This window comes from Myxine glutinosa, chromosome 10 (assembly GCF_964187855.1).
Source record: "Myxine glutinosa chromosome 10, kmMyxGlut1.1, whole genome shotgun sequence".
In the NCBI taxonomy this organism is placed as follows: domain Eukaryota; kingdom Metazoa; phylum Chordata; class Myxini; order Myxiniformes; family Myxinidae; genus Myxine; species Myxine glutinosa.
In genome coordinates this window covers 101,994,020-102,019,160 of record NC_136270.1, presented here as the reverse complement: position 1 = coordinate 102,019,160, position 25,141 = coordinate 101,994,020, and the positions used below count along the sequence as shown (strand labels likewise).

The 25,141-nt window shown below is 45.0% G+C and overlaps 2 protein-coding genes across 5 annotated transcripts in view; both read left to right on the top strand.

The window, feature by feature from the left end:
* The window catches only part of LOC137433891 (serine/threonine-protein kinase tousled-like 2), a gene marked incomplete in the record, with an annotated part of 278,139 nt that extends 270,185 nt beyond the window's left edge, over positions 1 to 7,954 (top strand). The window contains 1 exon segment of the mRNA XM_078785945.1: positions 5,379 to 7,954. Within this exon segment, the coding sequence (XP_078642071.1) occupies positions 5,379 to 5,552 (174 nt within the window).
* PGAP3 (post-GPI attachment to proteins phospholipase 3) overlaps positions 5,573 to 25,141 on the top strand; it is a 42,885-nt gene continuing 23,316 nt past the window's right edge. The window contains exons 1-5 of one of the 4 annotated variants that reach the window (XM_068126363.2): positions 5,573 to 5,697; positions 13,526 to 13,623; positions 16,059 to 16,211; positions 16,302 to 16,364; positions 18,555 to 18,616. In XM_068126363.2, coding sequence (XP_067982464.1) covers positions 5,646 to 5,697; positions 13,526 to 13,623; positions 16,059 to 16,211; positions 16,302 to 16,364; positions 18,555 to 18,616 — 428 coding nt within the window. In that variant the 5' untranslated portion in view covers positions 5,573 to 5,645. Of the gene's footprint in view, positions 5,698 to 11,500; positions 11,908 to 13,525; positions 13,624 to 16,058; positions 16,212 to 16,301; positions 16,365 to 18,554; positions 18,617 to 25,141 lie in introns of those variants that run through there. The other 3 variants (XM_068126361.2, XR_010985752.2, XM_068126364.2) reach the window with 3 other exon arrangements.

Below are 25,141 nucleotides of genomic sequence, written 5' to 3'. Positions count from 1 at the left end.
GATTGCAGTGGGCCAGAGAGCACCGTCAATGGCAGCCAGGACACTGGAATCACGTGACCTTCAGTGACGAGTCTAGATTTCTGGTCTATCGTCAAGATGGCCGCGTCCGAGTGCGCAGACAGGTGCATGAAGCCTACAACGAAGATTGTATAGTGCCACGAGTCCAAGCTGGAGGTGGTGGGGTGACCGTTTGGGCTGCTCATGCAGGGGGCAAAACTGACCTGGTTGTTCTGAATGGAAACCTGAACCAGTTCAAGTACAGGGCCATTCTGGAAGAAACATTGCTTCCATTTGTTTGTGCAGCCTTTCGAGGAAACTTTGTCTTCCGAGATGACAATGCACGGCCTCATCGTGCTCGCATGATCCAACACTTTCTTGCTGACCGTGGTCTAGAGCATATGGCGTGGCCTGCCATGTCCCCGGATATGAATCCGATAGAGAACTTGTGGGCAGAATTAACGCGTCAAATCGACAACTTGGACCAGCAGCCTGTCTCTGTGCGTGAATTGCAGCAGGCCATTGTAACTGCATGGCAAGCGATTCCTGTCCAAACCTTGGCAAATCTCGTGAACAGCATGCCTCAACGTGTACGTGCTCTCCTGAATGCTAGTGGGGGTTACACGAAGTACTGAACTGTAATTTTACTGTCCGTAATCCCAGTCGTAATTTTACTTTTGTTTTTGTTAAAAAAAAATTGGGCTAATGTGCAAAATAAAAAGATACTTCTGGAAAACGCACAGAAGCTTAACACAGAACTGTCCGTGAATTTCGTTCGATATCAGTTTACATCACTTTCAAGGATCAATTTATTTGCTTCGAAATGTCAAATGTGGTTTTTGTTTCTTTTAAAGGTCACATCAACAAAATCTCGAATAATTTCAACATAATTCCAATGAACTTTTGGTTCTAAGTCATCTTGAAAAGTAAGTTCACCCCCACAAAAAAAATATTCCATATTAAATGCCGTCTGTATATATATATATATATATACATACATATATATATATAAATATAACCACCTTTAGAGGCCATTTTTCCCCGCAAAGCGGGGGTTGGCCTTTTTCGGGGACCGTGGTTGTTGTTGTTTTTGTTGGTCCCCTTTTTGAAGCAATGTTTTACGGCCGGATGCCCTTCCTGATGCCAACCCTGTTTGCCGCCTTTAACGACAAACAGGGAATTACCAGTGAACTGGTACTCAATTTGCCGACCTCGGAAGGATGACAGGCTGAGTCAACCCCCCTGGCGTTAATTCAGCGATCGACCGGGATTCGAACCCAGGATCCTCGGATCCTAAGCTGGCACCCTAGCCGCTAGCCCAACACCATATATATATATATATACAGTGCATTCAGAAAGTATTCAGACCCCTTCACATTTTGTTATGTTGCAGCCTTATACTGAAATCGTTTAAATTCATTTTTTCCCTCATCAATCTGCACTCAATACACCACAATGACAAAGAGAAAACAGTATTTTAGAAAGTTTTGCAAATATATTGAAAAGAAAAGACTGAAATATCACATTGACATAAGTATTCAGGCCCTTTGTTATGACACTTGAAATTTAGCTCAGGAGCCTCCCATTTCTCTTGATCATCTTTGAGATGTTTCTACACCTTGATTGGAGTCCACCTGTGGTAAATTCAATTGATTGGACATGATTTGGAAAGACACACATCTGTCTACATAAGGTCTCACAGCTGACAATGGTCTTCACAGCAAAAACCAAGCCATGAGGTCAAAGTAACTGCCTGCAGAGCTCAGAGACAGGATTGTGTTGAGGAACAGATTTGGGGAAGCCAACAAAAAAAAATCTCTGCTGCATTGAAGGTTCCCAAGAGCACAGTGGCCTCCATAATTCTTAAATGGAAGAAGTTTGGAACAACCAGGACTCTTCCTAGAGCTGGCCGCCCGGCCAAACTGAGCAATCGGGGGAGAAGGGCCTTGGTAAGAGAGGTGACCAAGAACCCGATGGTCACTCTGGCTGAGCTCCAGAGATCCTGTGTGGAGATGGGAGAAACTTCCAGAAGGACAAGCATCACTGCAACACTCCACCATCTGGGCTTTATGGCAGAGTGGCCAGACGAAAGCAAACCAATTCGGCAGCCGTTGGCTTTTCCATACCCCGTGTCGCGATCTCTATCCCCTCGGTCCTTCCGGCCGCGCTCTGCTCTGCCTCGCTTTCCACGCGCTCCTCGCACCGCTTTACCCCGTCGCGTACCAATGCGACTTTCCCGCTCGACCTGCGCTCATTGTCCTCCCCCATTTTTTTTTATTTGACCACCTATTTTGTTTTCAAACCATTTTATTTCCCAGGTGGATTTGTCCCCCATTTCCTTCAATTGGCCCTCCATTTTGTTTTCCAATTTATTTAACCCGTCTTTCATTTCTTGCATTTTTGCCCTTGATTTGTCCCCCTCTACTTTCAATCGACCGCCCATTTCTTTCATCTGATTAGCCATTTGCCCACTCATCGCATCCATTTTATGAGCCGACCTTACCATCTAGGCCCATATTTGTGCCATAAATAGGTCCTTCTCCATTGGCGCCACGGGCTCGGCTTCCGCTGCCTCGTGTGAGGCGCCGCCATTTTCTACCTCTACTGCCGGCCTCTCATCAATTGCCTCCTCCATTTCTTCTAATTCTTCCCGGGGGTCCTGGGTCATCGATTCTAACTCCTCATGCGTCTCCTCCTCTACCCCGCCACCGGCATCCGACCGCTTTGGCTAGCCATGGCACGAATTAAATTTGGATTTTAATGATTAAATTTCGGCCGCTCGTAATTTTCGAGTGCATTAAGCGCACTCCGGGTCCTATCCCAACTCCTGACACCAATTGTTGCGGATCCGCCGCCGGCCTCCTCCCCTTACCAAGGGGGAATTAGTCCCCTTGTCTTTGACTGACCAGCGCGACCCGGGACCTATGACGTCCCTTCCGGACAGCACGAAGTAGGGTATTAGGACCAAATTCGCTATTACCTAAATACTGCCCTGAAGCGCTGCCCTGAAGCGAGGAGATAAGCCCCGCACGAACCACGTGTGTTGATACGCCGAGCGGTTGCGTACACACGATCCGCGCCGTTATCACTTACTAGACCCCGATTCAAGCGGTTCTTATTCGTACCACGCTTTGTCAATAGAGAAGTCACAAAGGCGATCGAATTGGGAAGCAAAGGAATAACAGGTTTAATTACTATTATTTACAATGTACAATGGTTCAAGAGCCGAGACACAGAGCAATCCTTAAAACAGTCTTATACTTAATCCCAAGGACAAGGGCCCGTCTCACACACACACTCACACGGGGATTGCAGATGGCAGGACGATGTTCACCAGCTCGCCCAGGGATGGCTCTCGTGCAGTCCTCTGCGGTCCCCGGCACATCCTTTGGAGATGGTGAAGGCAGGAGCTCTCCGCGTGTCGTCTGAATGGAGCGAGTTATCACGGGGCGAATTGGTAGGGAGCGGACTTTGACGCGGCTGGCGGTTTTTCACTTGCGGCTATGGCCGCACTTACTTGCGTGGCTGGAAAGCGCAATAAGCGTTACCGGCGCGTCTGACTGCGCCCGCGTACCAGGGTGGTTGACTCAGCCTGTCACCCTTCCGAGGTCGGCAAATTGAGTACCAGCTTGCTGGGATGAATGATCACGGTGTGTACCCCGACTTAGAATAGGTACACCGTATCCCTGCGCATCGTAAGAGGCGATCAAGGGTTGGCGTCAGGAAGGGCATCCAGCCATAAAAACATTGCCTCAAACAGGGAACCATGATTGTCATGGGGCCCGCAAGGCTAACCCCCGCTCTAGCGGGGAAAATGGCCTTAAAACAATCATTCATTCATTCATTCATGCTATATCTCCGAAAGTGCTGAATATAAAAAATTCAGACATGGCTCATTGTAAAGAGCTCTACATGGGGAATAAAATATGTTAATGATGATGTCATAGGTGCCTCCATTATGACGTCATAATTCGACAAGTACAAAACTTCATCCGATCAAGATGAAATTTCTTGAGCATAATCTAGGAATAAATTAGTTTAGAAAACAAATAATGACGTCATCGGTCACGTGGTTCGGCCGCCATCTTGGAAAAACCGAAAAACTTGATCCAAAATGCCCGATAAAAAGTGCATTCCGGCAAGTCCTTGGTCTCTGACCGATTTTTCATTTGTTTGTTTTTTAGATAAAAAACAAACAAACAAATTTCAAAAACAAACAAAACAAAAGCAAATTTCCCCTGCTCCCTCTCCCCAAGCCCTCTCCCTCCCACAGATCTCCCGATGTCCCTCTTCTCTACTGTTGTACTTGTGTGCTTCCCTCTCTCTCTCCCCATCTTGTCTCCTGCTCCCTTTATTATATGTTTTATGTGTCCATTTATGTTTTTTGGTGATTAATGTTGGCTCTTACACGAGCCTCGATCTTGTATCCAAAAAAAAAAACGCCACGATGAAGCTAACTTAACATGGATATGTTTAGTTAGCAAAAATGAATGTTGGTTAGTTAGCAAAAAATAAAAATAAAAAGGTCAAGGTTGCATAAAATCTCCAATTTTCATTCCATCGATTTGAAATCTGAAGAAGGTTTGCATATTGGGTCACTGAATTTGTTCATCACCCTGCGCCTTTGGTTGCATCCATCGGTGAAGACGTTTTGTTTAAATTTTGCACAGTGGGAAACAACGGCACAGAACATCTCATTATGTCAGTAATAACGTCATCACCGGCTGGCAGAATGGCCTATACATATTCACACTCGCCTCTAAGGTGGGTTTGAATCCTGACCCAGCTATAAATTTTATCCTCATGTTTCACAGGCAGGGTGATTCATCAATATGTATGCTGTCCTTCGAATGGACGTTAAGCTGGATGTCCCATCTGCTATCATTAGTTAGTAGACGTTAAAGATCCTATGGTGTCCTTCGCGAAGAGTAAAACAAGCTATCGACGGCACCCTGAATGCATTCTCTGACTCCCACCTACAATGGCACTGTTTCTGCAGCATATCCACGCACCCTCCCCCATAGCAATCTCATTGTGAGCCTGATATAACTTATGTTTGTTTTTTAAGTATACCCAATTCAATTCCTAATCGTACATCAAGGTATGTTAATGTTGAAAATGCATTTCGGTAAAGGAAAAAAAAAGAAGCGCAACAGCACTGTTTCTCTCTGCACGAGTTCCTGTTAGAAATTGAGGTGTGTGCGATTTTAAATGACTTTAAAAGAAGAATGGGATTAGGCACTATTAGTGGGATCTTTGGGGTTGTGCTTATTACATTTGTTGTCTCATAAAATGTACATTAATGTGATTTAGTATTTTTGTCTAGTGATCTGAAGTGCACCGCTACTTCTGATGTTGCTCGTGTACTTTGCCTGTCATAGGCCTTCATCCGCCGCTGCCTGGCCTACTGCAAGGAGGACCGCATTGATGTGCTACAGCTCGCCAACGACCCATACCTCCAGCCTCACATCCGCAAGTCCCCAGCAGCGAGTACAGCCACCCTCCCTACCTCCTCCACCATTGCCATTGCCTCGAACAGCAGTAACTCGAACTAGAAACTTGATGAGGATCGATTCAGCCACTCGCCTGCTGGTGCTGCAGTCTCGCCGGCCCTCAAGTGTTAACCTGCTTCATCAGTGGATGGGGGTATGGGTTTGCTGGAGCATTCCACTTCCCATCTGTCGGTGGAGTTTCCTGCCGGTGGGTTAACAAGCACCTCTGTCGGAAACGTAAAGCTCACTCTGAGGCCTAAGATTGTTTCCGTCACTAAGGGCACGGCACACGGTACCACAGCTGCCCACGGGACCCGTATCAGTATTTTTCGGCCAGGAATTGCCCGGAGCTCTGTGAAAAGCTTCCACCTTTACCTTTCATCATGGCCGCCATGTGTCTGGAAAAGTACGTTCCTACGGATGCTGCTGTCCCAGGGGGGAATTTTGCTTGTCCAAAACTTGTGGGCACCGAACCCTAGAAAGCTCGTCTCTCTATGGGATTTTCATTCTGGATATCCCAAGTCCTGAAAATGGTGTGCTGAAGTACTTGATATGCGTTCACCCATTTTTGATGCATGAAGAGAAGTGGATTTTTGAGGATTTTTTTTTTTCTTTTAAGTGCTAAAATGGTTGCTTTATTTTACCACTGCAGAGGACTTGGGCTCTTTTATTTTAGATTGATTTTACCCTGGACAAACTGCTTGAAAAAGACGTATTTGTGAAATTTTGCGATCCTTGTGTATAAAGTGTAGTTAAAGTTTCCCTTATTATCGGTGGGATCCCAGAAATGGCAGGCTCCCTGCAGGTGGGGCATCTCGGATCTGGTGCTGCCACGTTTTATTATTATTGTTATTGTTATTATTATTATATTTTTAAATAGCTCGTTTTATTGTTTTTTTTTTTTTTTTTTGTCCCTGCTTCAATTGATTTTATCAAAATGCTCACTACTTCTTCCTTCCCGCATGATGCAGCACTGCCTACGATGTTTGGCCAGTCGCGTCTTTGCAAATGGCAATATCCATTTGTGGTGGAACTCTCCTCTAAGAAAGCGACGTGCTCGTTCATTCAACACATTTGGACATCCTCGTTCTTGCGAAGGGGAGAGGGAGAAATAACTATAATGTGGGGGGAGAGGGAGAGAAAATAACTATAATGAGGGGGCTGGATGGATGTAAACGTCCGGCTTTACTAAACTAAAGCTGCTCAAACTATTTTTAAGAGGTCATAGGCATCCTCCGAAGAAAGCATGTATATATGTGAGATGTTGGTTAAACTAATTACTGGGACAATTTGCAACATTTGGGCGTTTATTACAAGTTTGAACACAATGTGTTAACTGTTACAGAACTATTTTTGGCGCCATTTTTCGACGCTAATTTCCGAAGGTGAAACAAAAGCACAAAGACTACTCATTTCGTGCAGGATGGGGTCGGGGCACGCTTGATCGAAACGGCCCCAGTCGCGTCATCCAAAGGCGAGGGCCTTCGCCGGTCGCGGTTAGCTCCACCGCCGAAGTCTTGGAACGACTAGCACACAGTGATGGCGTGCACGGCCGGACGAGCTGGTTACGAATGGTGAACCCGGTGCTTTACATGCTGCTTGCATCCGACGATGCACCCCCTTGCTGGTTTTTTGCTATTAAAGGCCTGTCGAGTGACCAAGACTGGCCCTTTTGGGTCTCGCGTAATCCATTGCCAGTGCCTGTCCATTTTTCTTTCCAGCATTGGGTTGCAGTCTTAGCTGCAAATGACTTCTTAATCGTACGGCCAGCCTGGCAGCAGCAGCTTCTTATTCTGAAGACTGTCATTTTGTAAGACACTTGTTCGTAGAAAGCTTCGCATTACAAGTCGCTGTGATTTGCATTTAGTCACAGTTCCACTCTGTTCGGACCTTGCAACCGATGTTCCAAGCTGGCATTATGTAGGAAGACCACTAATGCTTGGGCACATACTGTGGAACCAGCTGCGTCCATCCTGCTCCGGAGACTGGCAACCAGACTTGGGGGGAAGAATTGTGATTTTTCTAAAAATCAATTCATGGAGTGAAGGCTGTTCTCATCTATCTCAATATGTCGATTTAACAACGAAGATATCGTGTTCTGTGCATGGAGCTTATATCGGAATGCGTCCTGCTGTTTGACCATTTAATTTTTATTTTTTTAATTACATCATCCATGCACAAGTGCATTTCATTCCACTTGTGTGTTTCCGAGTGCTGCTGGCTGGCTGCACACTGCTTGCCAGATGACAACTGCTGTTTGCTACCCAGTTTTAAAAAGAAAAGGAAAGCTGCTAGAACCCATCAGTCACATCTCCCTTCCAATTCCGCTCTTCCTAATAAAATGTAAATGCTATTTCACAAAGGAATTTATTTGTTTTTTTTTGTTTTTTTTTGTAAATAGATTTATTTCCTTGTAGCATCATTCAGTTCAGTGTTTGTAATAAAAAAAAATTGAAGGCGCTGTACTCGAGTGTTGGAGATTACTCCCGTGTCTGACGCCTCGAACACCCCACCTCCCGGAATGAAAAAGTTGGATGAATGAGATGTTGAAAGATTGAATGGTTTCAATGCCTTGTCAAGCTGTTTTTAAAACTTTTTACCGTTGCGTTAACTTGTTAGAATGACTGTGGGTTACGATTGGACCTTAAACTTATTGCAGACTTCACTATGTACATTAAGCTTTGCGGGGACGTGCAAGTTGAATGTCAAGAACTTTAAGTTTTCATCAATCGATGAAAGTTGGCTTTACCTATTTATAAAGTCTAAAAGAAATAGTTATTGCCAAATTTATGGATTTCCATTTTGAATCCAAAATTTTTTTTTTTAAGGAGGTGGTGGGAAATGTATTGGCGAGTTATCATCTGAAACCTGATTAAATTACAAATTTCTGTTCAAACATCAATGTTGACCGTTTTTGTGAAAGACTTCGCCCCCTGCACAACAAGGTGGGAATATAAATGTGGGCTGATAAAGAAGTACTACATCGAGACAGTAAATCATTTTTCAGTTTCATTAACTCCCAAACTGTGAAGTTCATTTCTAATTGTGTTGGATGGGCCTGTCATTACAGAATAGCCTGGGTGTGCCTGATAGTACTCTTCAGCCAAATTCCAGTAGATATCAGGTGCCAGTCATTTTATTTTATTTTTGTCATACAAGGGTCTTGGCTGAAGCAGGAGATAAACAACAGATTAACATTGTTTTATTTATGCGCCAATATTTTGGCATGCTTATTCTTCCCAAAAACAATTTATAATGTTGCAGGTATGTCTGCAACCCAATAAATTCAGCAAACTAGAGAAACTTCAGGTTTTAATTATTATAAGCGGGATGGGAACATAAAACAATTACAAATAAATTAATAAAAAGAGCCTGTGAAGTTTCCAAGAAGGAGAATTTTCTGGCAGCCCTCGACTATGATTCGGCAACTGGACCGGACCACATCAGCTTGCGTGTCCTAAAATCCTGCTCTGCTCTTTTCACCCTGTCATTTGCTTTCGGTCATCTTCCAACTGCTTGGAAATCGGCCAACATCACAGCATTACATAAAAAGGTACAAAAAGGTTCTTAGCTCTTTCACGAGACTCGATCTTGTATACAAAAAAAACAAAAAAAAAACACGACTACAGACCTATCAACTTACTTCCAATCATCAGCAAGGTCATGGAATTCCATCATCGCAGTTGATGCAAAATCCTTCCTTTTCTCCAAAGACCTCATCTCAGGATCACCAATTTGGATTCAGACCAGGTCACTCTACCCGAGACACGCTGCTTCTACTCTCCCAACAATGTATGGAGGTCCTCAATGTTAGACATGAGATCAGGGCCACCTCTCTGGACATATCGTGTGCTTTTGATACAGTTTGGCACCTGCCTTGATCTCCAAACTCTCTGCCTCTGGAATCCAAAACCAACTCCACACATGGCTTACTGATTTCCTCTAATCTCATAGCTAGCAACGTGTGGCATTCAACGGAATCCTTTCATCTCCTCTATCTGTCAAGGCTGGAGTGCCCCAAGGCAGTGTTCTAGGCCCAGTCCTATTCCTGATCTTCATAAATAATCTCTGACTCTGGAAAATCCTCTTCATCTATTTGCTAATGACTCCACCCTCTCCCATGACGTCCTTCTGACGGACAGGCAGCAGCCTCTTCCCTCTCTTCAGACCTTGGCAAAATGACAAGCTGGTCAAACACTTGGAATATGTCTTAATCCTGACAAATCTCACTCTCACTATCTCTCTGAAAGGACGGTCTGGCAAACGCCCTCCCTTCCACCCCCCCCCCCTACCCCCCCTTCCTCCCTCACCGCACCCAATATCTACCTTCTTAACAATCCTCTTGAGGATGTTCAGTCATTCAAACTCATGGATCTCACTGTCAGCCATGATCTTTCTTGGGCAAACCACATTTCAAAGTTGGCCTCCAAAGCCAGCTGCTGACTGGGCATCCTCCATCATACAAAGTCCTTCCTTGCACCCCTGGACTCCTATCCACCCACAAGGTCTTCATCCAAATCTCTCCCCTCTGGGCTGGCTCCTTGCCTCACCTTGCTCAGCTTAATGCTGTGTAAACGAAGGTCTTCAAGAGCATTTCAATGAATGAAGAATTTCCCGCAATGAAGCTGAGTCGACAGGCCTATCACTTTCACATTGCAGATAGGTCGGTGGTCTCTGTCTTCTACCATCGCCTTTCTGGTTTTGCACCATCTGTCCTCTCCTTGCTTTGTCCCCCTCCACCTATAGTGAACACATGGTCCACCATCAACCCCTTTCTGGTGAAACTACCGAAATCCAGGATCACTGCTCACCTCCACATTTGTTCCTTTTCTCCCACCTGTGGAACCAACAACAACAACAACATTCTCTTCAATTTCATTCTTCCACCCAGGTCTTCAAGACAGCTGTTCACCACCATCTCAAATCGTCCACAATCTTAAACCATGATCTTTTCAACCCACATAAGCCTCCCCAAGCCCACCTCTTTCCAAATTTGCAGTCTTTCCTTCCTGAGCGTTTGCTTCTGTGTCCATCTTGTCACCCCCTGTGTCCACACTCTGCCCCAGTCCTCATTTTACCCACAACCCTTATTTGTCTGTCTCCCTGTATTTTGTCCCTTAACCTTGCAGTTGGTGTGTTTCACCAATCTTTCTGCTGTTCCTTTTGTTTTAGCTGTTCCACGAGCCCTCGACGTTGTATTAAAAAAGAGAAGAAAAGTGCTGGTGGATGGTTACTCTATAGTGGTGGTGGTGGTGAGAAGAAAGAAAGAGAAGAAAAGTGCTGGTGGATGGTTACTCTATAGTGGTGGTGGTGGTGGAGTGAACCGAGACGTCCCATCTGCTGGCATCAGTTGGTGGATGGTTACGATCCAACGGTAGGTATGCTTTGCGAAGAGCAGGCGAGCTATCGCCAGCATCCTAGCCAAAAAATTGTGCCCTAACCTTAGTCGAACGTCAGGGCTGGCCCGCCGTTTCGTGAAAGACTTGGTCCAAGATTCCTCCGGCCAACCTCACGAGAACGCAGGAATAGCTGTGGCCGTTGAAGACGAAGATTTGGACTGAAGACGAGCAGGTTATCGATCGAGACACCTTGAGGCCGACGTATATGCAAAAATCGATATTTTAAAAGTGCAAATGCAGAAATTTCTCCAATATATGAGGGCGGACCATAAACCGGCTCCGCCCTTATCGTGAATAGGGCGGGGCGAAGATAGACGGTCGTCTTGTGCTCCGCCCTTATCGTGAATAGGGCGGGGTGAAGATAGACGGTCCTCTTGTGCTCCGCCCTTGTCGTGAATAGGGCGGGGCGAAGATAGACGGTCCTCTTGTGCTCCGCCCTTATCGTGAATAGGGCGGGGCGAAGATAGACGGTCCTCTTGTGCTCCGCCCTTATCGTGAATAGGGCGGGGCGAAGATAGACGGTCCTCGTGTGCTCCGCCCTTATCGTGAATAGGGCGGGGCGAAGATAGACGGTCCTCGTGTGCTCCGCCCTTATCATGAATAGGGCGGGGCGAGGATAGACGGTCCTCTTGTGCTCCGCCCTTATCGTGAATAGGGCGGGGCGAGGATAGACGGTCCTCTTGTGCTCCGCCCTTATCATGAATAGGGCGGGGCGAGGATAGACGGTCCTCTTGTGCTCCGCCCTTATCGCGAATAGGGCGGAGCGAAGACAAACCAATGCAAGTTGTGGATTGGGCGTAGTTCTGCTCGCTGGAATATGCGGTCTCGGATTGTAGGCCTCAGGCTTGTTTTGGGTCTGATGCTCGCCTCCTGTGACCTCTTTTCTGGCGCCTTGGGTTCGAGTGGCGACGAGCAGCCTTTCTACAGAAACTGCATAAATAATTGTTCACGGAGATCGTGCTTCGGCGACGCACTGTCCAAGTTTGTGGCTCGACAGCCCCTGTACATGCGTCTTTCCGGTGTGTTTGGAATCCGTACGAATGCCTCATTGCCTCTGCTCTCTATGTACGGTACTCTAGTCTATGTAATTGCTTTTTGTGAAGTGCAAGTCTCTTTTTGTTGTTATTCATTCGCTGTAACTTGCGTTGTGAGAATTGTTACAAATACAGTGCAGTGTGTGCACGTTGGTCCCGATGTCCTTTTTCGCCCATTGGAATAAGTTTGAAAAAGGAGATATTGGGATTTATTGTCCTTAATTGAAGGTGTCATCAACATCCTGTAATTTGTGTAAATATATGTTTTAATATTCATATTTTGAATGTGCTTCAATAATTTGTTTGAAAATCCTGGTGTTGATTTAACGGTTAAGATGGAGACCTTAGGCTTAAGATATTAACTCTTTCGTCTTTGGGTCTTGGGTTGGAGCCCCTGTCGTGCCGTTAAATAACACCAGGTTGGTTGACCCATCCTGTCATCCTTCCGAGGTTGGCAAAATGAGTACTAGGGTCACTGAAAACTGGGGGCACCATCAGCGATACAGCCGCACTTCCAGAAAAATGATGCAACCAGCAGGCACAGGCTGAAGAAACATTTGGTCTGAAGAGTCGACTCGTCCATGTTCATGTTGATATTCTCCTCAGCTGACTAAAATGATGTAGCTAAATTAATCGTGTGGTACTTTATCATGTGGGTCATTCATCGTGTGGTACGTTTTCATGTGGGACATTCATCGTGTGGTATTTGTTCATGTGGGACATTCATCGTGTGGTATTTCTTCATGTGGGTCATTCATCGTGTGGTATTTGTTCATGTGGGACATTCATCGTGTGGTATTTCTTCATGTGGGTCATTCATCGTGTGGTATTTGTTCATGTGGGTCATTCATCGTGTGGTATTTCTTCATGTGGGTCATTCATCGTGTGGTATTTGTTCATGTGGGTCATTCATCGTGTGGTATTTCTTCATGTGGGTCATTCATCGTGTGGTACATTTTAATGTGGGACATTCATCGTGTGGTACGTTTTCATGTGGGACATTAATCGTGTGGTACGTTTTCATGTGGGACATTAATCGTGTGGTATTTCTTCATGTGGGCCATTCATCGTGTGGTACGTTTTCATGTGGGACATTCATTGTGTGGTATTTGTTCATGTGCGTCATTCATCGTGTGGTATTTGTTCATGTGGGTCATTCATCGTGTGGTATTTCTTCATGTGGGTCATTCATTGTGTGGTATTTGTTCATGTGGGTCATTCATCCTGTGGTATTTCTTCATGTGGGTCATTCATCATGTGGTATTTGTTCATGTGGGTCATTCATTGTGTGGTATTTCTTCATGTGGGTCATTCATCGTGTGGTATTTCTTCATGTGGGTCATTCATCGTGTGGTACCTTTTCAAGTGGGTCATCCTGTGGTACTGTATGGTTTTAATTTATAATTTGTGATTCCTCATAAGCCAATAGACTGTTTTGGTCGTTTGCACTTCTGCCCTCTTCCCTTACACCATCCTGCTTCATCATCTTCACCGCCCTCTACACCTCCCTCCACCATACTAAAACGGTATGTGTAGCCACTTTGTGTCATCTCATATAATCTCAGGCATATTGACTGAGCCAGGTGGCCTGTGTGACCTGCAGGCTGGAACTGTGTTGAGGAATGTCGCTACGGTTGCATGTGGCGCACGGTGGATCTTCTCCAGGAGGCCGGTTATGATATACCGCAGTTCCACGGAAAGGTACAATTAATAATCATTTGGACTCTGGTTCACGAATATTGATCGTAAAACAGTTATTTTGCCTCCAAAATGTTATTCTTTAAATGTTAAAGAATATCGCACCTGTGTCCGAAGGAAGCGGTTCAGTTTGGCATTTTAAATATGAAATGGGAAAAGCCTAAAAACAAACAAAACCCTTTAGAATCACCTTTTACATTTACCCTTTAGAATTACTCTTTGGAATTATCCTTTAAAATTGTCCTTTAAAATTATCCTTTAAAATTATCCTTTAAAATTATCCTTCAGAATTATCCTTCAGAATTAGCCTTCAGAATTATCCTTCAGAATTATCCTTCAGAATTATCCTTCAGAATTATCCTTCAGAAATTATCCCTGCGCATCGTAAGAGCGTGACCAAGGGTTGGCGTCAGGAAGGGCATCCGGCCATAAAAAAACATTGCCTCAAACAGAGAACCATGATTGTCATGGGGCCCACAAGGCTAACCCCCGCTCTAGCGGGGAAAATGGCCTTAAAACGATCATTCATTCAATTATCCTTCAGAATTATCCATCAGAATTATCCTTCAGAATTATCCTTCAGAATTATGCTTTAGAATTATCCTTCAGAATTACCCTTTACAATTACCCTTTACAATTACCCTTTACAATTACCTTTTAGAATTATCCTTCAGAATTATCCTTCAGAATTATGCTTTAGAATTATCCTTCAGAATTACCCTTTACAATTACCCTTTACAATTACCCTTTACAATTACCCTTTACAATTACCCTTTACAACTACCTTTTAGAATTATCCTTCAGAATTATGCTTCAGAATTATGCTTCAGAATTATCCTTCAGAATTATCCTTTACAATTACCCTTTACAATTACCCTTTACAATTACCCTTTACAATTACCCTTTACAATTACCTTTTAGAATTATCCTTCAGAATTATGCTTCAGAATTATCCTACAGAATTCTCCTTTACAATTACCCTTTACAATTACCCTTTACAATTACCCTTTACAATTACCCTTTACAATTACCCTTTACAATTACCCTTTATAATTACCCTTTACAATTACCCTTTACAATTACCCTTTACAATTACCCTTTACAATTATCCTTCAGAATTACCCTTTACAATTACCCTTTACAATTACCCTTTACAATTACCTTTTAGAATTACCTTTTAGAATTACCCTTTACAATTACCCTTTACAATTACCCTTTACAATTACCCTTTACAATTACCCTTTACAATTACCCTTTACAATTACCCTTTACAATTACCCTTTACAATTACCCTTTACAATTACCCTTTACAATTACCCTTTACAATTACCCTTTGGAATTACCCTTTAGAATTACATAGAATTACCCTTTAGAATTACCCTTTAGAATTACCCTTTAGAATTACCCTTTAGAATTACCCTTTAGAATTACCCTTTAGAATTACCCTTTACAATTATTACCCTTTGGAATTGCCCTTTGGAATTGCCCTTTTACAATTACCCTTTTACAATTACCCTTTTACAATTACCCTTTTACAATTACCCTTTTACAATTACCCTTTTACAATTACCCTTTTACAATTACCCTTTTACAATTACCCTTTTACAATTACCCTTTTACAATTACCCTTTTACAATTACCCTTTCGAACCCATTACAATTACCCTTTCGAACCCATTACAATTACCCTTTAGAACCCATTACAATTACCCTTTAGAACCCTTCAGAATTGAGCACGGTGAGTTGCCAAGGTTCGTCTTCTTTAGTTTTACAGTCGGACATAGCCAAATATTGAAGCGGCTTCACCACTTAAAAATAATACACGTAGCTTTGCCAAAGGAGAGTGTGTTGAATTTGGGTTTGTCCGTCCGTCCGTCTGTCTGTCTGTGTCTGGCTGTCCACACTGTGTGCTAACCTAAACCACAGCACCACTTGGTCGTAGCCAGTATCTTTTTTATCGATACGTTATCTTTTTTCAAACGAGCACCTCTAAAGTATGTACCATTAGACCATGCATATGTCTAGAATGTATGGTACGCGACTCAGTCTATAATATACATGCAATTGCAAAACACTGCACTGGTGAGGGTCTGAAATCTCTGCTCTTTCTCGTTAGTCTTTCCTAAGTATCCTGTCATTGACTCATTCCTCAAAGTCCATATTGTAATAATAATTATTATTATCATTACTATTTTGCACAAATTACAACCCCTTGCTAAAATTTTGCTCTCCCCTTTTCTCCCTGTTGTACCTTTGTGTTATAATGTTTCATGGTGGAAAATAATGTTTCATTCATTGCGGAATTTTAGTTGAACTTTTTTTTTTAATGTATGTATGAAGAAGAAGAATGCCCCCTCCCCCGCCCTCTCCAAAGTCTGCATTCTTCAATTTCCCAACCGTTTTATCACATACCATTCATGTATTCACTCTTCTCCGCAGTGGCCCTTCGTGCGATGGCTCTGTGTTCAAGAGCCTCTGTCCGCCATCTTCTCTGCACTCAACGGTTTTTCTTATCTGTTCATGGCTCGTCGTTACTGCGCCAGCGTGCCCTCAACCGCTCCCACCTACACGACTGTTGTGAAATTTTCTGCAGTAGGCCCGGGTGTTTTGTTGGGTCGATTATTTTCGCCCTTTCTTCTTGCACATTCATTGGAGAATGCTATCATCTTTGTCGTTTACCAGGTTGCTGTCCTTGCCTGGTGTTTTTCGTTTGCTTATCACTGCAAAGATACCCCGCTAACGGAGGTGAGGCTTTTCATATTATCCGCATTACTATGCTCTTTGCCGGCTTTTTATTTTTAATTTCGGAACTGGAATGATCTTGTAAGGATCCACCAAAATTTGAACCTGTGTGATTGATAACAGCAAGATGAGACGCATCACCCATATTTATCAAATCTTTGTGATTACTGCCAGGTGATAACGTGTCTGGCAGGACGGTGTGGAGGTTTGAGTTATCTTGTCTGGATTTGATTTCCGGCACGACTATAAACTGCTGGATAGTTTCTTTATAGGGGAGGCGTTGCATGTGCCGTCCCTCGGATGGACGTTGAGCCGGGTATCCTTTCTGACCTTGTTAGCAGGTAGATGTTAAAGATCCCTTCGGTGGCTTTCACGAAGAGTCAAAGTTATCGTCGGGCACCCTGAACAAATTGCAAATTTCTGCCCAAGGAATCGGGACCATACCAAAACCATAAATTGTGCTCCTCATGCTCATATCTCCCCTGGAAAGAGGGCCACTGTCACCATCCCCAAATCCCTCATTTTTCACTAAAACATCTCCACAATTGCATGAGCGATACGGGACAAATTTGGTACAATGCATCAGGACAGGAAGGTCTCATGGGATTTTGCTCCCCATCTGGATCTGCCATTTAGTGGCGGTTAGACGAGGATTTTGCCCCAAACATTGATATTTCATTCAAAACATTTCTCAGAAAATGAAAAGCTGATCGAGACCAAACTGGCCATGTGCCATCGAGACCATGCCTGAACCTTCAGTTGTGCTCCCCTGGAAAGTGGGCTACAGGCTTCCTCGCCTAATCCCTCAAATTCACTAAAACATATTTTCCTCTCAAACTACATGACCGATTATGGACCAAATTTCGTATGATACATCAGAACAGTAAAATATCTTGGGGTTGTGCTCCCCATCCTGATCTGCCCCCTACAAAAGGGTGGTTTCGCCTCAAATTCAGGTAATTTCTTTTAAAATCTTCTCAAACTGTGGGGAAATAACTGTCTGTCTGTACATGTTGATCAAGATCAAGTGAAATGGCATTTTGTTTGAGAGACTTTATGGTACAGTCGTGTGTCGTAGATAAATACCGGATAAGTGTTTAAGGCGACCTTTTGGCCTCGACCAAACTTGTACGGCACGCGGGTCATGAACGTGCTGTTTGCCGATAGCAATCTCAAGGCATTTGGTTGCATCTCATTTGGTCTACAGGAATAGCCAATTGGGAGTTGTCCACTTTGACATCTCAATGTATCGACATCAGGAATGTTTGGGCGTGTTCTATTGTCTATTGTTTCTGGTGTGGAGAAGCTCATGGATTGTTTGATGCAGGTCATGCCCTCTTTTTAGCCAATAAAGGAAGAGATGCAATAGGATTCATTTTGACTTATCCTTGCTTTGATTTATATTCATTCATTCATTCATTCATTCATATTCTTGCTTTGATTTATGGAACTGTCTGAGTAGAACCAGTATCTGGACGTCTTTGAGGCCCATCCTTATTGATGATTGGCTGATGCATCAAAATTTCAGCATTTGCTTGATTTCATGGGTCTGTTTTTACACAAAAATCAGGGAATTATTTGAAGTCAGTCTCAGGAGCAGACGTGAGGCTCAGTCAGGCTCAGAAAGGACCAGGATGATCAATTAAAAGAGCAGTAGGAAGAAATGGAGGAAGGTTGCCATGCAACAGCAGGGTTGAGGGACAAAATGGAGGGATAAGAGATGAGGTTGAGTGGAGGATGCAAGGATACACAAGATGGATACAGCCATAAGCTCTCAATCACAGAAGTGGAAGGAAAAACTGTAATCCTGGAAAGAGGTGGGCTCGGAGATGGTTAGAAGGTGGTTGTGGATGGGGGATGATCTGAGATGGTGGTGAACAGCTTTCTTGATGCCCCGGAGGGAAGAACGAGATTGAATAGACCGAAGAAGTTTGCTGCACTGGTGGGAAGAATTATGCCAGTTTTACTGATTTATATATCTTAACTTTGTGACCATAACCCGAGCTAACCGAGAGGCGGACAAGATGTTTAATATCAAAGCTCTATTCTTCATGGCTCATATATTCAGGATAGCATTTTCAAACACTTCTGGTGCCTGGTTTAGTTACATTTTCTTTCTATGTTAAAAAAAAAAAAAAAAACATCCTCCAGGTGACTGACTCAATGCAACGCTTTCTCTTCGTTATTTTGCAGAAAATGGATTACTTTGGCGCTACGTCGCTGCTTCTCTATTCGGTGTATTTCTGCTGTGTGCGGTAAGTTTGTACGTGTTGCATAAACCGCATTGAAATGCATTTATTCCTCCCATCGTTGCATTATTTTAACACGACGTTGGTCAAAGATACTGGTTTTGGAAGATTGTATGAAATTGAGTAAAATATGAAATTACTGCATCATACATTGGCCTAGATCAACTTGTAAGTACATCCTTCCTTCTGGATCTGGTAATGAACACGTTTCTATCCAACCTCTCCCATTGCTGATCTGCCCGTCTTGACTTCTCTGATAATTTTCGTGTTCAAGCTTGTATCTCTGGCTATTGCTGGCAAACGACCTCAACACTGCAGAATCTGGGTCTTCGCACAGGTAAACTGGCAGGGACTGCAATCTTCCCTCTCTCAAAATGATACATCTACAAAAAGGAAAACTCCAAAAGCGTTCTCATACACAGATCTAGTCCATCATATGGAAGAAGAAGAAGAAGAAGAAGAAGTTGCACATTAGAGAACTATTTGAAGAGGTTTTTACAAAAGCACAGGAAATTCCTAATATGTCAAAGGTTCATCACATTTGATGGGTATTCATCAACGCCATCTCCAGACTTCAAAGCTGGCGATTGGGTAGAGGTGGAATACGATGGCTATGGGGAAGTGAAGTGAAGTGAAGTGAGGTGAAGAAGGTTTTTGGATCTGAATATCAAGTGTCCATCCAGCATGGTACCTGCTGGAAAGTTTTGGAAGTGCTGTAGGAGTTGCGGATGACGAGAGGACGAGACACATCTCAGCTGTTCAAAGCTCCTTTATTCCAACAGCACTGAAATCGCGACCGGAACTCATACAGCTTTTATAACGCCAAAACCCTCTTGCGTGGGCGTGGCTCCAACAACCGTGCGCACGCCACGCCCACACCATCAAAAGCCCCACTGGCCCGTGCCCGTGGATTATGTCCCAATAAGGTAACCTGGTGTTGGGCTAGCGGCTAGGATCCTGGGTTCGAATCCCAGTCGATCGCTGAATTAACGCCAGGGGGGTTGACTCAGCCTGTCATCCTTCCGAGGTCGGCTAATTGAGTAGCAGCTTGCTGGGATGAATGATCACGGTGTGTACCCCGATTTAGAATAGGTACACCGTATCCCTGCGCATCGAAGAGCGTGACCAAGGGTTGGCGTCAGGAAGGGCATCCGGCCATAAAAACATTGCCTCAAACAGGGAACCATGATTGTCATGGGGCCCGCAAGGCTAACCCCCGCTCGAGTGGGGAAAATAGCCTTAAAACGATCATTCATTCATATTCATTCATACACGTCAGGTGGGTCGACGACAACCGTTGACTACCTGCTGGTGCGTAGGCGAGATAGGGGGCACCTTCCGGACACAAAGGTGATCCCGGGGGAGGAGGCTGTTTCCCAGCACCACTTGGTTGTCTGCGACATGAGGGTGAAAGGTGCAAGGAGAGCTCGGCGGGTGAAGTACCAACCGAGAATGAAGGTATGGAGGATGAAAGAGGTGACAGTAAGGGAGGCATTAAACGAGAGGCTGAGTAGGGTAGAGGATGATGTGGTTGAGCTTGAAAGTGGTTGGATGTCAATGAAAGATAGTCTGCAGGGAGCCGTTGGTGAGGTATATGGATGTACAAAAGGACCACCGAGGCACTCGGAAACATGGTGGTGGGATGATGAAGTTGGAAAGAGGATTGACGAGAAGAGGAAGAAGTTCAAGGAGTGGCAGAAGGCGAAGGGTACGGGAGCAGAAACAGCAGAGCATGAAAGTTATAAGGCAGCCAGGAAGGCTGCAAAGAAAGAGGTAGCAAAGGCGCAGGAGGCATGTAGGAAAATGTTCGGAGAACGCTTGGATTCGGAAGAGGGTCAGAGAGCGGTATTCAGGATTGCAAAGCAGATAGCAAAAGAGAGGTGTGATGTGATGGGGGTGAGTTGCTTGAAGGATGAAGTGGGACAAATCGTTGTAGACCCAGATGGAATTAAAGGAAGATGGAAGAGATATATGGAAATGCTGTTGAATGCAGAGAATGAATGGGATGGCAACATAGAGAGTAACCCAGTTTTAGGACCGGCAGAGAAGATAACTGAGAAGGAAGTTGAGGACACGATAAAAGCAATGAAGAGTAGAAAAGCGGGAGGGCCGACGGGAGTTGTGGGAGATATGTTGAAGGCAGCAGGAAGTTGGGGTGTGAAGAGAATGACAGAGATCTGTAATCTGGTGGTGAAAGAAGGCCGCATTCCAGTGGATTGGAAACTGAGTACCCTAGTCCCTCTATACAAGGGGAAAGGTGACCCACTGGACTGTGGCTCGTATCGAGCGATAAAGTTATTGGAGCATGGAATGAAGGTATTGGAAAGGGTGTTGGAGAGGAGGACAAGGAAGAAAGTGAAGATCGACGAAATGCAGTTTGGATTTATGCCAGGAAGAGGAACGACAGATGCGCTTTTTATTGCAAGGCAGTTGCAGGAGAAGTACATGGAGAAGAGGAAGAAGTTGTTTCTTGGGTTTGTTGATCTGGAGAAAGCATTTGATAGGGTTCCACGCGAAGTAGTGACATCGGCATTGAGGAAGTTAGGAGTGGAGGAATGGTTGATCAGAGTAGTGATGGCAATGGACAAAAGAGCGCGCACAGCTGTAAGGACGAAGGACGGGAACAGTGGTGAGTTTGAGGTGAAGGTGGGAGTGCATCAGGGGTCAGTATTAAGTCCACGACTACAGACTTGGCATTTAATATGGGATTTTTTTTTTTCTTGACTTGGGTTTACTTTCTGAACTCGGTATATCAATCTGGTGAGTTTCTTTTACGCTTTGGTGATTTCTTTGTTAAAAGAACCATGTCACTGATTGTCTGTCGCAGCAAGAAGTCAATAACAGGATTATATCACAGGTGGCGTGACAAAATGTACGGACAGGTACATTTGACAATTGGCTTCACAATCGGGTATATAAGGGTTGTTGCGTTCTGTATTAGTGGAAAACAGCTGCTGCACATTTCCAAAAGTTATTGCCGCTTCCCCTGGAGATGGTCCGTCAACTCGACAATGCTGTTTGTCATTTAGTGGTGTCTTTACGAAATTCTGGCATGAAACGGCATGCTATTGCTCGGCAGTATGGCATCACTCAAGGTCAGGTGTCAAAGATCCTGAAACGAAATGCTCAGAGGGGTGTCCCTACTCCAATACCGAGGCCAGGATGTCCCCGCAGAACCACAAGGAGGGATGATCGGCAGCTGCACCGGTTAGTCCGCAATGGCCGTACCAACGGCCATTCGACGCGCGGCGTTCGACACCGCCATTTTGGACCACTTCCCGCATGAGTGGCTAACCCAGTTTCAACAGCCGCCAAGCTCCTGAAAGTACTCTTTGGGACGCCAAGCTAAGTGCCGGCTGAAGGGGTTTATTTTCATTTTATCTTTCCCTTGACGCCGAGGAGTTCTGGAAATCTCGCAAGATTGTGAAAGAAAACATCTGTCATTATTTACTTTTAACAATGCGTATAAAGCAAGTCGTATAAAGCATCGTGGCCTGGCGAAGCGTGCGGGTGGACGGAGGGCTTCCTCGCGCCGGAGCTTGGAGCCGCGTGTGGACGGTGGACAAGACGACGGACAGATACCACATTTCCCCACACGAGGTTTTGGACGACTGCTGGGCTCTTGGAAGCTGAAGGCCGCACTGGACTTGACGGTAGAGAATCGAAAGGAGGCCGTCTAATCTGCTCGCCTCACGCTTGTTGTGTTTTCGACGCGCGGCGTTCTACACCGCCATTTTGGACCACTTCCCGCATGAGTGGCTACCCCAGTTTCAACAGCCGCCAAGCTCCTGAAAGTACTCTTTGGGACGCCAAGCTAAGTGCCGGCTGAAGGGGTTTATTTTCATTTTATCTTTCCCTTGACACCACCCCCCCCACCCCCCAGAATTTCCATGTTTTAAACGTTTCCCGGTGTGTACCCTGGATAAGAATAGGTACACCGTATCCCTGCGTGTCGTAAGAGACGACTAAGAGGGTTGGCGTCAGGAAGGGCATCCGGCCATAAAAACATTGCCTCAAAAAAAAAAGGGAACCATGACAATTGTTGATTTGTAATACTCAGTTCCAGAAAGAGGATAATAAGCTTGTTACATACACGTCAGGTGGGTCGACGACAACCGTTGACGACCTGATGGTGCGTAGGCGAGATAGGGGGCACCTCCGGGACACAAAGGTGATCCCGGGGGAGGAGGCTGTTTCACAGCACCACTTGGTTGTCTGCGACGTAAGGGTGAAAGGTGCGAGGAGAGCTCTGCGGGTGAAGTACCAACCGAGAATGAAGGTGTGGAGGTTGAAAGAGGTGACAGTAAGGGAGGCATTAAAAGAGAGGCTGAGTAGGGTCGAGGATGATGTGGTTGAGCTTGAAAGTGGTTGGATGTCAATGAAAGCTTGTCTGTTGGGAGCCGTTGGTGAGGTATGTGGATGGACAAAAGGACCACCGAGGCACTCGGAAACATGGTGGTGGGATGATGAAGTTGGAAAGAGGATTGACGAGAAGAGGAAGAAGTTCAAGGAGTGGCAGAAGGCGAAGGGTACGGGAGCAGAAACAGCAGAGCATGAAAGTTATAAGGCAGCCAGGAAGGCTGCAAAGAAAGAGGTAGCAAAGGCGCAGGAGGCATGTAGGAAAATGTTCGGAGAACGCTTGGATTCGGAAGAGGGTCAGAAAGCAGTATTCAGGATTGCAAAGCAGATAGCGAAAGAGAGGTGTGATGTGATGGGGGTGAGTTGCTTGAAGGATGAAGTGGGACAAATCGTTGTCGACCCAGATGGAATTAAAGGAAGATGGAAAAGATATATGGAAATGCTGTTGAATACAGAGAATGAATGGGATGGCAACATAGAGAGTAACCCTGTTTTAGGACCGGCAGAGAAGATAACTGAGAAGGAAGTTGAGGAAGCGATAAAAGCAATGAAGGGTAGAAAAGCGGGAGGGCCGACGGGAGTTGTGGGAGATATGTTGAAGGCAGCAGGAAGTTGGGGTGTGAAGAGAATGACAGAGATCTGTAATCTGGTGGTGAAAGAAGGCCGCATTCCAGTGGATTGGGAACTGAGTACCCTCATCCCTCTATACAAGGGGAAAGGTGACCCTCTGGAGTGTGGCTCGTACCGAGCGATAAAGTTATTGGAGCATGGAATGAAGGTATTGGAAAGGGTGTTGGAGAGGAGGATAAGGAAGAAAGTGAAGATCGACGAAATGCAGTTTGGATTCATGCCAGGAAGAGGAACGACAGACGCGCTTTTCATTGTGAGGCCGTTGCAGGAGAAGTACATGGAGAAGAGGCAGAAGTTGTTTCTTGGGTTTGTTGATCTGGAGAAAGCATTCGATAGGGTACCACGCAAAGTATTGACATGGGCATTGAGGAAGTTAGGAGTGGAGGAATGGTTGATCAGAGTAGTGATGGCAATGTACAAAAGAGCGCGCACAGCTGTAAGGACGAAGGACGGGAACAGTGGTGAGTTTGAGGTGAAGGTGGGAGTGCATCAGGGGGTCGGTACTAAGTCCATTACTATTTGTAGCTGTGATGGAGGTGCTGGCTCAGAACGTAAAGGAGGGTTTACCGTGGGAGTTGTTGTATGCAGATGATCTGGTGTTGATTGCGGAAAGTATGGATGGACTGAAGGAAAAGATGACCACGTGGAAGGAATGTATGGAGACAAAAGGTCTGAAGGTGAATATCGGAAAGACGAAGGTGATGGCAAGTGGTAAAGCATGTGGTGAGGTGGAAAGAACTGGGAAGTGGCCCTGTGCTGTGTGTAGGAAGGGTGTCGGAGTGAACTCCATTCAATGTACAATGTGCGCTGAGTGGGTTCATCAAAAATGTAGTGGTCTGAGAGGGTCATTAACCAGTGTGGCAGCTACATTCAAATGTAAGGTGTGCACAGAGGGAGCTGCAGATGGAGGAAATGTTGAGTTGGATCTTGGAGATGGCGTGAAGCTGGAAGGTGTGAAAACATTTTGCTACCTCGGAGACATGCTGAATGGAGAAGGTGGATCAGACTTGGCAACGGTTGCTCGAGTGAGATGTGCATGGAAGAAGTTTCGGGAACTGGGTGGCGTGCTGATGATGAGGGGAGTGTCGTTGAAGCTGAAGGGAAAGGTGTATGCCGCATGTGTGAGAAGTGTTATGATTTATGGGAGCGAGACATGGGTAATAAACGTAGAGCAGCAACGAAGGTTGGAAAGGGTGGAAATGCGAATGGTTCGGTGGATGTGTGGAGTATCGTTGAGAGAGAGGAAGACAAATGATGAATTGCGAAAGATGATGGGAATAGAGCCTGTGATTGATGCTGTGAAGAGGAACAGGTTGAGATGGTTTGGTCATGTGTTGAGGAAGGATGAAAGTGACTGGTTGAGAAGAGTGATGGAAATGAATGTAGAAGGAAGCAGAGGACGGGGAAGACCGAAAAAGACTTGGCTAAAGATGGTGGAAGAAGAAATGCGGGCAAGGGGGTTAACAAGGAGAGATGCAGAAAATAGGGCAAAATGGAGAAGATTGTCATGGGGACCGCAAGGCTAACCCCCGCTCTAGCAGG